The sequence below is a fragment of the Lycium barbarum genome, chromosome 5 (genome assembly GCF_019175385.1).
Source record: "Lycium barbarum isolate Lr01 chromosome 5, ASM1917538v2, whole genome shotgun sequence".
Classification (NCBI taxonomy): domain Eukaryota; kingdom Viridiplantae; phylum Streptophyta; class Magnoliopsida; order Solanales; family Solanaceae; genus Lycium; species Lycium barbarum.
Genome location: NC_083341.1, coordinates 121,694,370 through 121,707,888, shown reverse-complemented (window position 1 = coordinate 121,707,888; position 13,519 = coordinate 121,694,370). Strand labels below are relative to the sequence as shown.

Genomic DNA, 13,519 nt, shown 5'->3' with positions numbered 1-13,519 from the left:
ATGTTGCACGGGCCGCGCACCGCCCTTTGAAAATTTCTGCATAAGATATCGCACCGCATCTGCCTTGTTTTATTATTGTTTTCTTAATGCCCCTGCGTATGCTCGCAGCCGCATTGCACCGCACCTGCATTTCTTTATTGTTTTCAAATGCCCCTGCATATGCTCGCAGTCGCATTGTACTGCACCTGCATTGTTTTATTGTTTTCAAATGCCCCTGCGTATGCCCGCAGATGCATTGCACGTACCTGCATTTGTTTGTTTTAAATGCCCTGCGTATGCTCGCAGACGCACTGCACATACATTACATCATTGCTTTGCGAATGCTCGCAAACACTGCACATGCATTGCATTATCACTTTCAGATACCCTTCAAACGCATTGCATCATGCCGGCTTAAAAAAAAAAAGGGGTGTTACATAACACGACCGTTCTTCATCCTACACTTGCTAGGACCATTCTAATAACACTGGGGCAAAATTTTGATTGGACGATCAAAATTTACCACAACATCCATTAGTTATCACCTTTTGAACTACATTGACCTGATTCTCATGATTGACGAGATATGTAGGAAGCTCTATGTAGAGTTCGGTCACATCGGGACGAGAATCATTCTTTCCCCAGCAGGTATACAATCTTTCCCTTTTATCATTTTTCTTTTTATCACAACCTTGCCGACGGACTGAGAGTATTGTCAAAGCTCTACCAACGTCTGGCCTCTTTCTCCGTACATATCCTTTTAGCAATTCTTTGTCGAGCCAAAATAGGCTAAATGTCAACGTCTTCGTCCGAAAACTCTTTCATCGTCTCCGGTCGAAGAGGGACAAGTTGTTGACACCTAATTTTGGCTCGACGTGCTTAAAATTAACGTTTTGGGGGGTCCTGATTCGTTAAAGAGCACGAAATACATTTTTTACACATTTTTACATTTTTTCAACAATTTATTGATGATTATCCTTATTTTAGGAATTTTCTCAATTTATTGTCATTTTTTCAAGAATCATTATTTTGCACATGTACAGCATAATACTACAATTTTTTGTGCAATTAATAATTGTTTCTTAATTTTATAGCAATACATTTTTCATATCATAGACATTAATGTTTATATTTTTATACTTGCGTTATTATTTATACATGTATTAATTAACTATATTTTAGTACAGTCTGACAGTGCAGAGAAAATCGGAGTAATTAATTTTTAAACGCAGAGTAAAATTTGGTCAAGTCAAAATCTCATCACTTCTTTTTTTTTAAAAAAAAAAAGAGTTAATTGAGATGATGGGTTGGGGACAAAGGGGTATGGCTTTATTATTTTTGGGCATAAAAAGGGGTGTTTGTTTATATTATAAGAAAAGGGGGTTAATTTAATGATGGGATCCAACACATATTTGCACAACACACCCTAATTTTTAGATTTTTGCTCTTCTTCTCTCCTAACAAGAACCCTAAACATTTTCTCTTTCACCTTATTCCTCCAACAGCCGCCACACTACCACGCCGCCCTTCCCTCTTTTTCCCTTTGCTCTTCGCCGTCACTGACCAACGCCACCACTGGCGAACCAAGAACGACCATCGCTGCCCCACCACTTCATCCTCCCCTCTCTCCATTAACGCCACCCCCACAGCGTCGGAGCAGTCGACGAACCGCCATGAAACACTAGCCCACAACACCATTATTTTCCTCTCTCCCCCTTTCTCCGTCGCTGTAACCAGCCAGCAGCCACTCCCCTCCACGCCGGAGCTCCGGTGAACACCTCCCCACCACCGCACAGCCCCCTTGGTCTTCATTTTTGCTGCTCCGGCGAGGAGCTTTATGCTCTGGTGAACCGGAGCAGCCACAACCACACCACCACCACAGCGCCACTACCGGCAAACCAAGAACAACCAACAACGCCACCCGCGAAACAACCCTACAACCACGACGCCACCATTTTCCTCTTCTTTACCCACTTCGCTCCCCCCCTCACTGTTTATTCCTTTTTTTTTCACTAGAGCTGCATTAGTTTCTTTCTTGCAAATACAAAATTTGAGCCATTTTCTTTTTCTTCCTCTTGTGTTTTATTTAATCATTTCTGTTTGTAGCATTCATCTTAAGCTTATCTGGATCTGACTTTAAAAATTTTGCAAAAAAAAAAACTCAGGTGGGGTTTAAATTTTTGTTTTGTTTTTTTTGTGAAGATAGTTATATTGTAGTGCCCTTCATTCAGGCTAAAATGAAGGATGATTTCCTGGTGAAGATTGCCTGTAATTAAGGAATAATTTTTATCCTCTTTGGTCCCACTGTCCATAGTCTCATTAAACAAATAGTCCTATTTTTGAATAGTTTCTACGTAAAAATCTCACTAATAATCTACTATGCTACTTGTCCGGTGTATTGATCACTGTATGTATGGTCCTCGTGACTGCAATTAAAATTGGTACCAAACTCACCTTATTACTTTAGCATTTAAATGGCCGATGAAGAAATTTTCGTCGATTTTCAAGGCCTTCCATGTATAAAGACGGGTTTTTTATTTTAAGTTTATTCATTATTTCTTTAATTCATCCGATAGTTATTTATTTTCTTACTAACATTTTTATTAAGTCTCATGCAGGTATCCGGAGTTACTTTTTGAAGATGACACTCAAAAAAAAAGTTTAAATAGCTTCTTAAATTCTCTGTTTATATATATTTTTTTTACATTATTAAATTATACAAGCATAAAATATAGTGAAACTTTACTTTTTTAGGGTGCAGGTTGATGGTATTTATTTATGATCTGCTTAGGTGATTTAAATTTTATGTGTTTTAGACAAATTAATATTAGGCAGTTATTATTTTTGTAGCTAATATTCTTATAGTTATCATGTTTTGCTAGAGTTTAATTCAATAGCTTAGCACACTTAAGTAAATAAATAGGGTTATTTGCCTCAATATTTAGGCTTTAGAATGTACTCTCATAATTAATTGATTAGGCGTATATACTTAGCTAGTTAAATTAGTTAACTCACCTTGAGTGAAAAATAATTTCATGTCCATTCCTTATACCCTTTTCACATACCCAAGCTTCTAAGTTGCACATAACTTTTTTTTTTTAATAATTATTATAACACATATGTATAAAATACGTATTGCATGATTATTTATGTGAATATTCATATTATTCTTTAGTCTAAATTCTATTAATTTTTGTAAATAATAAAGCCTTTTTACACATCCCTCGTATAGTTAAATTGGTCCAGCCGGGAACCACATTTGTGGATTCTGAAGGATGCCTAACACCTTCCCTTCGGAATAATTTGAACTCTTACCTAGAATCTCACTTATTTTCGTAGACCATGTTAAGCTGCATATATTAATAATTTATAGGTACCCTAGTATACCTTAAATGCTAGGTGGCGACTCTTTACATAATTAACTATTTCAGAGCTTCATAAGTTGTGCTTTGTTTAGCCTTTGGTAAAAATGGGGTGCAACAATATATATATATATATATATATATATATATATATATATATATATATTGGAGCAGAATAACCAAACCAACTTTTTCTGGAAAAAGTCATTGATCAAATGGAGATAGATAGATGACCAGTTTGTCAACAACACTTATCACTATGAAGTCATTAATCAGGAAAGAGGTACTAAAGTCCACAGGAAACCATGAAAATGAGGCCTAAATCAGATCCAACAATGATTTTATTATTGTATGGGATACAGAAACAACTCAAGAACTTAAATAATTAAAGGGTACATGAACATGTTTGCTTAAATCTCTTCCTGTAAATTTAACTCAATTCATTTGTACGATATCCATGGAGAATGTTTCTTTGATATGGCAGCTAGTTTGTTTGAAGTACCTTGATGGACTTGAACGCAGTAAAGCAACTATAGACTCTAAGGAACAATTTACACATAAATGAATAACAAAGTTTAGAACTGAGAAATTGTGCAAGTTTGATTCACTTTTGCTAATAGGTGAATGCTTGATGGAAACTTAGAAAGAAATATAAACTAAACAGGAAACTATGCAGTTTGATCTCTGTAAGTTTGTCATAGTTACATGAGTTCTGATTTTGTAAACCAACCATAGTGAGGCAGCTTACTTAGATCCTCATTCACAGCAATTGTCAGTTCCATTGTGTGTATAATAGAGCCGAAGCACTAATTTTGTAACTCCGTGTAAAGGGAGTTTAGTCTATCAGCTGCCATTTATTCCCTTCTTTTCATGTAATATGAATTTCCTGCAGAAAATTTCATTGAAATAGTCATTACATGTTCATGAAGCGCCAACACAAAACACTTAAATACCACATTTATATAGAATGAATACGTTCGGGATTACAGTACAATACATTGTTAAGGCCGAGTATAATGCAAAAAAATTGACAGAAATGATGATTGTCACATGTGTAGCAGAACAACTCAGAACACCAGCTACAATAAAGAAGTAATAGCTAGCTAATAGCTGAATATCTTAACATATAATAGCAGACATATTAGTTTTCTTAGAAGTGACTCAGTACTCTTGAAAACAGGCCCAAACTTCTTTTCATTTGATAAGGTAAAAACCAGGCCCCGTTTGTAATATTAAATAAGGATGTTGTAGGTTATATGGATCCAGTAACCTATCTCTGGACAAATACGGCTTGTTCATTCATCTATTGAAAGTGCAAAAGAAAGTAAACGAATGAAATCTGAACAAACCAATGGAAAGAACAGAATATGTGATCTAAACTATTGAAACCGCCCAAAGAATAGATTCGCTATTACCTGAGAAAACATGCCAAATGTGGTTGTTTAGTCCTTGTGACTTGGCCATGGCCACCATAGATTGACCATATCCTCAATTTGGAGCCTATTTTTGCTCCAGTTACCGCAAAAACTTCACAAGTATAAAGATGTGATAGATCGAATTCTTTTTCTGCTCCAAAGATAGAAGCAGAAAATTCTTAGGCCATGTCGTAACCGAAAGGCATTCAAGTGTAAATGAACTCTATTAAGCTAGCAACTGTATTATTAGGTATGAAAACTCATTAAATATATATTCAGTGTCTATTTAAACTTATACGCTAATAAACTATATACTGTTCCTTGGTAATATTGTATGCTACATTTGTGTAACTATACACAATTATAGGTTATCCTGTTTGAACTTGACAAACTTATTTATGTCAGGAGATAGATATGTTAAAAAAACGTACACTTACAATTCATTTAAAGACCATTTCTCTTCTCATTTTTTCTTTTTCATTCACGATGACTCTCTTCTTCTTCAAGTAACTTGTCCTCTTCTTATTTTTCTCCTTCTTCCGGACACCTCTTTTGCTCTTTTCTTCTACTCACTTGCTCTCTAGTCAGTCAACTAATTTTTTTTTAAAGTTTCCTATATATCGAGCTTACTGTGCATAATAATAATCAACCTCAAACACCAAGAATCAGAGATATATACCAATATTGATGTGCTTCTTTTTTCTGCAAGCGAGGAAGTTGACACCAAAAAGTAATAGAACACAGAGACGGAGAACATAATCTATAATTAAGGTGGTCTCTTGGCCCTCCATCGTTGTGGCCTTTGTAAATGAATCAATCTGATGAGCTGTCATTATACCAGTTTCTTCTCCTGTATAGAAGAAATGTTGGTATATGGGCCTTGAAAACAAATTATAGGAGCGGGTAAAACTAATATTTGTTATTAGTATCACGTAACAAACATCAACTACATCAATTAGAGATAACAATTTATGCTTACGTTTGACATTGTTCAAAGAAAAATGTATATTATTACCTTCCTGCAAGGTGTTCCTTTAAAATCCTATCAAAATATAGCTCTAATATTGCTTACAATAGTAAACGTTTTCAGAAAGGGTAAGATTAGCAGTCTCATGTATCAATAGCAACAGGTCTCCCTTGGTAAGTCAACTCTGCTTCAAGTTCATCAATGCTTCTACATGCAACATATGAAACTACTGCTCCTAATAGTTAGTACTTTAATAGATGTGTTCTTACATACCTTTTAACCATTTAGGCTTTTCAGGGAACCAAGCTCCTTTGCACTCACTAATTAGAGGCGACATGAAGATGCAAATGAAGCAACCCAATAGGAGTTAAGCACAAACCCAAACGAATAATACAATTTCAGAATTCTTAAATTTGCATCATTTATGATTTTCAACTAAAATTCATTTCAACTATGAGGTATGCATCACTATACTGAAAGCCTGAAACAAAATGTAACAATAGCTTCCATAATTTCAAAATTTAGACCCCACAGCCTATAACTATATCGGCGTACATACAAATACTATTCTAAAATCAGCATGTTACCTTTTCATCAAAATTGCCCAGTTGTCATTGTTCCGAACATCACCAAAATCAGTCAACTACGCTTGAATCCGTGTTCACGTTCACAATTAACCAACTATCCGTAAACAAATAGAAACACAATATTACAGGACTGAAACAAAATCTATTACAGTATCAAACTCAAACCAAGCTCCATAAAGAAATTCAGGATTGTGCATTCAATGCAATCTCCTGAAATCTCTCCGAGACACCAACATGAGAACGTGTGGTTTATTTGTTTTTTCTAATCATGTAAAAGTGAAACATAAAAGAAGTTTGATCAGTTTTAAGGTTGTTGAGTAGTGTTGTCGAGTATAGTGAACCTAATTGGAAAAATAGGAATCTTGCTGTACTTTTAAAAAAAAGATGTGAATTTTAGAACATGTGACTGGACTATACATTTCATGTGAATATAGTGTGGAGAAAGATTCATGGGAGTTTTAGAAAAAAGAAAACTACCACCGTTTCTAGATAGAATTATGCCTAAAGATGAAGGTAGTAAAATTATACTTGACTGTTCAGTTTTGGATGAGAAGTTGTAACCAACTCTAATTCAAGTAATGTTGACTTGCAGATAAGATTTGCAAGTAATGATTCTATTCAACTTTTAAAAGCAGTTACATATGCAAATAGCCACCCACCCACGTTTTCAGTCCCTCACACGACACACACATTTACATATGCACACACCCGCTTTCCACTACCTCTCACACGACACACACAATCACATAGATTCAGGTTTTGAAATTAAATATTAATATTTAATTATTTTTAAATTCAAAACAATAACTAATTAACTATTTTTTGTACTAAAACTATCCTCTTTTTAATAATATATATAGATTCAATAAAAAAAGAAGTAAATGGAGCTTAAATTTAGGACACGATTGAGAATTTAGTTAATACTTAAATTCATTTTTTTAAAATTACATTAAAAAATATACAAAATTGAGGAAAATATCTGACGTGACTTGAAAAGAAAGGAAAAACATGCTATAATTTTTTTTTCCAAGTAACCAAATAAGAAAGTAAACACACCACAGCAACATGTATTTGACCAAAAAAAAAGAAAAAGAACATTAGCAACGTAGAACGTGCTCAGCCCACATAGAATGATTGTGGGTATGCTTGGCTCTAATATTTTGGAGCACGTCCATTTTAATCTAATTTTATATTTTTTTTTAAATTGTAAATCAGTAGATTTGAATTCAATTCAAAAGATTAACTAATCATTAACTAATTACCTAATTTTGTCCTAAAATTAACACATGGCATTTTCTTGTGCTACCACTTGTCACAATTCTATTGCAAATTATCCTCTTTTTAATAATATATAGATTATAGAACAAAATGAGAAAGAAATTGGTTTTAATATTTCATAGATATCTCAGATGCTTCCACTACAACGTAATATAAAGGAAATTACAGCTACAGCTGGATAACTATTATACTATATAGGGCAGATGACACAATGCCATTTAGGGAATTTAACAAATGCATGAAATAAGGCCTAAACATAATGGGCCAAGTTAATTACTGGACTGATGATCAAAAAGGATTTAAAAGGGACCCCGCCCACTACGGAATCGAGCCCAATGTCACGTTTACAATTGTGACATATTCAATCACAATATACACAGTCATTTTTCATCATCAATCTTGAATTCGTTTTGGCTTTGCTCTTTAATCGACAAATCTCATATTTTGAATTGTGGGCTGACCCATGTTTTGGTAGGTTTCTATTTTGGCTTCATGCTGCCCAACTCTATTTTGGTTCACGCATTGGCGCTTTAAACTGGAGTTAAGGAAGAATGGACAGGCGCTGAAATCTTTTGCACCGTTTATGTGACACCGTTTAGTTAGGCACCGGATTTAAGAAAAAAATGAAGATTTTGCAATTTGTGATCCAAAACAAGCCTTAGATATTTGTGTTGTTGTAAATCATCTCATAAAATTAAATTATTTCTAAATATCGAAAAATGACATTTTTTTTGGACAAACTAAAAAAAAAAAGTGTGTCACATAAATTGGACAAATGAAGTATTTCTTTTTACAAAGAAAGAGTTAAAATATGTTCTCATATGTTGTTGAATAAACATTAAATGATTTGCATCTTCTAAATTTTCTTTTAATAATCGTTTAAATATGTTTGCAACCAAATTGAAAAGCAGTGTAGAATTGAGTGATAGTATTTGTGTATGTGAAAACAGATAGGCTTCCCAACGATATGAGCAAAAAGAAACTAATTTAAAGTTGAACCTTACAATCTTTTTGAACTTTCAATTCCTCGACCATATGATCCATATCACGAGTGAAGGACCCCTCTAATGAAAGCGAGTGGTGAATATAAAAGATGGCCAACATCCCCACATCCACCCTTTTTCACAATCTGCCAGAAATACTCTTCACATGTCTTTGTTTGTAGTGAATGTATGTCCAAAATTATATTATTCCACTTTCTATTTCACAGTTGTTCCTAACACCAAACTGCTCACGGGCCAATTATATGCATACACACACTTAGGATTAGTTGTGCTAAAATTAGTTATGTTGAGATTAGTTATCCTGGTATTATTTCTTATTGACTGTTTCGTTTGTTTTATTAAAAATAACATGCATTGCATAATTTCAAAAAAGAAATAGTTTGTTTGTAAAAGTACCCTCCATCTTATTTAGTAGAAAAAGGGGTTTGAGGTATCTCAGTGATATTTTTGTCATTTTTATTTTTTTATCCATAGATAACTAATATTCATATTGTTATTCCGCTATTTGGCAGGATAACTTATCTCGATATCATTCTCAATCCTGGTACTCAATTATTCGGGATTAGTAACCAAACAAGAGATAAGACAGTAATACTAAATTTTTATCCCAGAACTATTTATGCTTGTCCAGCATACCAAACTAGCCAAGCATGTTAAGTATAAACCAATTCTTGTCGTATCACTTTTATATGAATATATGTTCTCTTTAGAACCTATACTAGTACAACCAAGAACTAGTAGATAAGAATATTTGCTTCCACCCGAAGCTTACCAGTACCATGTTTTCTACCACTGTCTTTGCAGTTCTAATCTTGCATCTATTTGTTCAAGTATTATCAGTATCAGCTCGACCAGTAGAGGGACCCTCTTCCCGTATCATTGTACAAGGTTCTGTATTCTGCGATGTTTGCTGTGATAACACTTTCTCCAAACACAGCTACTTCTTGTCAGGTACATATACTTGGTTCAATTCTGCATTAACAGTAAAATTATGACACAGCTTTTTCTTTGTTTGTTTGCGATTTGGGTGGATAACATATATTAAAGAATCATCATTTAACCGTTCAAAGTTTGTTTGGGTCTAAATGAGTCAAATACTCCCTTCGTTCACTTTTACTTATCACGTCTCGTTTCTCGAGAGTTAATTTGATTAATCTTCGAAGCTAAATTGTATTAGACTAATTCAATATTTTAAAATTATAATTTAGATATTCAAATATTATATGAAAAATACTACTTATAAGTTGCAATCCCTATTAATATGATGAAAAAAATGCATCTTAAATGTTGGTCAAAGTCCTTATAATTTGACACTAGAGAAGCAAAACATGACAAGTAATGTTGGTCAAAGTCCTAATAATTTGACATTAGAGAAGCAAAACATGACAAGTAAAAGTAAACGGATGGAGTAACCGGTTATAACCTTATTCACCCGAAATGACCCAACATCTCCTCATATTTTTTAAAAAAAACGTTCTTCCATATTACTCATATAATTCTTAATCCCTAAAATTTTGTATGTTTTGGTTTTGGTTGCAATTTGACCCGCAAGGTTATACTTATTGACCGGTTAGGCCTAATAAACCGGTGATTCATTTTGGATTTAACTCATCGGGTCAAGTCGACAAATGGTTTCGCCTATGTGTTTTCACTTTCTTACGTTAGTATTAGCGGTATTCTCGTAGTTTTTTAGTTTCTTGTTCTTCGATTTCTGTTACCACTTGTATTTCTTGTGCTTCAGTTATCGCATTATTTTGCTGTTGTTATTATTCCTTCTTTTCAGAATGCTATGTACTGTTTTCTTATTAGTTACCATTTCTCCATTGCCACATTTTCTTTTTCAAACTGCTTTGAAATGTTTTTCTTGAGCCGAGGGTCTATTGGAAATAGCCTCTCTATCTCCACGAGGTAGGGCAAGGTCTGTGTACACTCTACCCTCTCCAAACCCACTTGTGGAATTACACTGCCTATTATGTTGTTGTTCAGTCAAGTCAACAGATGGATCATAGTTACTAAAGTGAATTGAATTTGCCGCCTCTATGTGCACAGGTGTTGATGTCCATGTACAATGCAGATTCAAAGCGAGCTCACCAAGAACAGCAGAGCAAATATCCTTCTCAGTCAACAGAACCACAAACAGATATGGAGTGTACAAATTGGATATACCATCAGTGGATGGTGTTGATTGCATAGAAGAACCAACAATTCAATCATTCTGCCAAGTCAGTTTGATTGGAAGCACATCTCAGGCCTGTAATGTTCCAGGTTTAAAGAGCACATCTAATGAGATAACCATAAAATCAAAACAGAATAATCAGTGCATTTACAGCCTAGATGCATTAAGTTATAGACCCCCTGAGAAAAATGCTACGTTATGTGGAAATAATTTACCCAAAATTGAAGAGGACCACTCAAGCTCTTTCAATTCCTCCAAGTTTTTCCTTCCTTACTTTCCTCCTTACCATTTTTTGTGGCCTCCTGCTAACACTAATAGCCAACATCCATAAAGGGCCAGTTATATTTCCTGTTGAATATATAATTAATAAAAGCATAAATTTGTCATACCATTCAACATTTACCTCTCTACTTCTGTAAGATTCAAGAGCAGTTTTATTACATAACTGACAAACTGAAGATGCCAATAAAGTGAAAACAAGCTGCCAGAATGATCTTTTACCTTTCATATATTGTAAAAAAATATAGTATATGTGTAATTGACTAACAGAAGTACAGAACCAAGATTCGGGGGGCCTCAAGAAAACCTGTAGCATGTATTTAAGCTTTTATCTGCTTGATAAAAGATTGAAATTGATTGTACAATAATGATGATCATGTAAGTTCTTTTGCTCCCCTTTGGTTATTTGCATTTCCATATCGCTTTGAATCTCTTAGCCTTATCTGACCTCTTTTTATGCCTTTTATTGAGCCGAGGGTCTTTCGGAAATAGCCGTCCTACCTTGGTAGGAGTAAGGTCTGCGTACACTCTACCCTCCCTAGACCCCACGTTGTAGGATTTCACTGGGTTATTGTTGTTGTTGTTGTTGTAAGTTCTTTTGTTCCTGCAGCACGAATAGTGCTCAGAAAACTGTCATTTTCTTTATGTTGCGTTTTCTATTTTTTGGAGGAAATTGTTCCAATCTTAAAACGAACGACAAAAGCAACTACTTGTAAAGTTCTACTCTAGCAAGGTTAACACATGTAGGAATGCGCAGTAAAGACTAAACTCGATTTATCCTTAAATTTAGACCTAGCTCTACATATCATTACATTTTTTTCACTGTTGACGTATGACTGTATGAGAGACTTTACCCTGTAAACGAACTAACTTATTTTCGAGAGCCATAAAAGAAGAGAAGGGAATTAAAATGCTGCCTATGTTTAGTCCAGATTTCCCTACTATCCTATGTATGTTAGTGTATCAGTTGTTCTGAGCTAGCAATAACTTTGTTACTTGTCAACATCATCTTTACCTTAATGTTCGTTCTTACAACTGACCCTGCTCTCTAGAAGCCTCACTTGGTTCAGCAGCAAAAATGAAAAGAACTTAAGCAGAAAAATAAAAGGAAAGAGCACGAAAGAAATGTTCAACAGCTGATAGTGTGTGCAATACCACAATTGGAAACTTAGCACCTTGGTCGACATTAGGAATAACAGAGCACACGGCAGCAGTTTGTTAGTCATAAAAATGGTGGTACTCCTGATTTCCAATCTGCTGACCTTGTCTTAATATCGCAATTCTCTTTTCTCAAATTTGGCCTCTGTCTCCTCTCTATTTTCCATAATGAGACAAGAGAAAGAAGTTTTATGACTGGAAAGTCCTCGTAATGGAAAGAAGTTTGGAATCATTCCAAACTAATCAGCCATTGCGTCAAAAGAATTGAATGCAACAGAATGCATCTGGCAATATAGTCAACAATATAAGAAGCAGAAGAACAAGAGTTAAACATGGATTAAAAAAAATGCAAGAAAACTAATTAGCAAACTGGCTATGTGGACTGTGGTATTTTTTGGCTTAATTAATTACCAGCAAACAAGATCTGCTTTTTGCAATCCTACAGAAAAAAAGGGGAGAATTTTGCAGTTGCACTAGTTGTTACAAAATTACAATCTTCTCTGTTTTTCGTTTTCTTCTTCTATTGCTTTGAGTATACTTTTTGTGTACTAAGCATAGACATGTCCTGAGGGACAAATTTTAATTAAGTTTGATGCATTGCAATCTTGTCTTTCGGGTCCATGTACGAATATTCCCCGTGACTCAACAGGTATCAATAGTCATTTCTATTCAGTATGTGACTAATGACTTTATAGAACCAATATACACTCATACCTTCTTTAGCAGGATACCCGTTTAATTGTTGAGTTAAGACGTACTGCTAAAAGCCAATATTCTTGCACAATAATTTATTCTGCTAGTTCTTCTTAACAGCGGAAAAAGGAAAGAAAGCAGAGCAGTTAGTTGACCTTCCATTAATATCTTGGCAATTTATTCTACATAATGCGTTCTCTTTGTTTAATATTTTCATGACATGAATGCATTCTCATTATAATAGCTCCATTATTATGAGTTTGGGACCACGTTATATTCTAATGTTGCACGTAAACATCCTTGAAATGTTAAAAATGGTTTATGAGTATTAGGATAGATTGTCTATATCCACACGGTCTGACCTCATCCTAAATTGCTCTCATCCACAGAAACCTATAATAAGACATGACGTCGAAATAAAAATTGCATTGGTGGTCCATGAAAGGAACTTGCAATTTCCTGAGATCACACCTTATCGACCAATGCAACTACAAAATGTAAAACATTTTCCAAGCTATGGATGTCAATTCTTTAATACTTAATATTTTTGGTTGTAGCATCACTAGACTCTAGAAGTTCTGAAAAATGAATATACAAGAGTAAATCTTTCAATGACCTCAC

At 34.4% G+C, this 13,519-nt stretch overlaps 1 protein-coding gene and 1 long non-coding RNA gene across 2 annotated transcripts; one reads left to right on the top strand and one right to left on the bottom strand.

The window, feature by feature from the left end:
• Window positions 1-3,686: 3,686 nt before the first annotated feature.
• Window positions 3,687-7,185, bottom strand: LOC132642671 (uncharacterized). The gene is made up of 3 exons (XR_009583296.1): window positions 6,311-7,185; window positions 4,757-5,606; window positions 3,687-4,227 (listed from the first exon to the last, which is right to left on the bottom strand). It is a non-coding gene; the product is annotated as an uncharacterized LOC132642671 (long non-coding RNA).
• Window positions 7,186-9,268: 2,083 nt separating this feature from the next.
• LOC132641316 (uncharacterized) lies at window positions 9,269-11,442 on the top strand. Its single transcript, XM_060358261.1, has 2 exons — window positions 9,269-9,543; window positions 10,642-11,442. The coding sequence occupies exons 1-2, from the start codon at window positions 9,372-9,374 to the stop codon at window positions 11,097-11,099; spliced, it is 630 nt and encodes a 209-aa protein (XP_060214244.1). The 5' UTR covers window positions 9,269-9,371; the 3' UTR covers window positions 11,100-11,442.
• The last annotated feature ends 2,077 nt before the right edge of the window (window positions 11,443-13,519 follow it).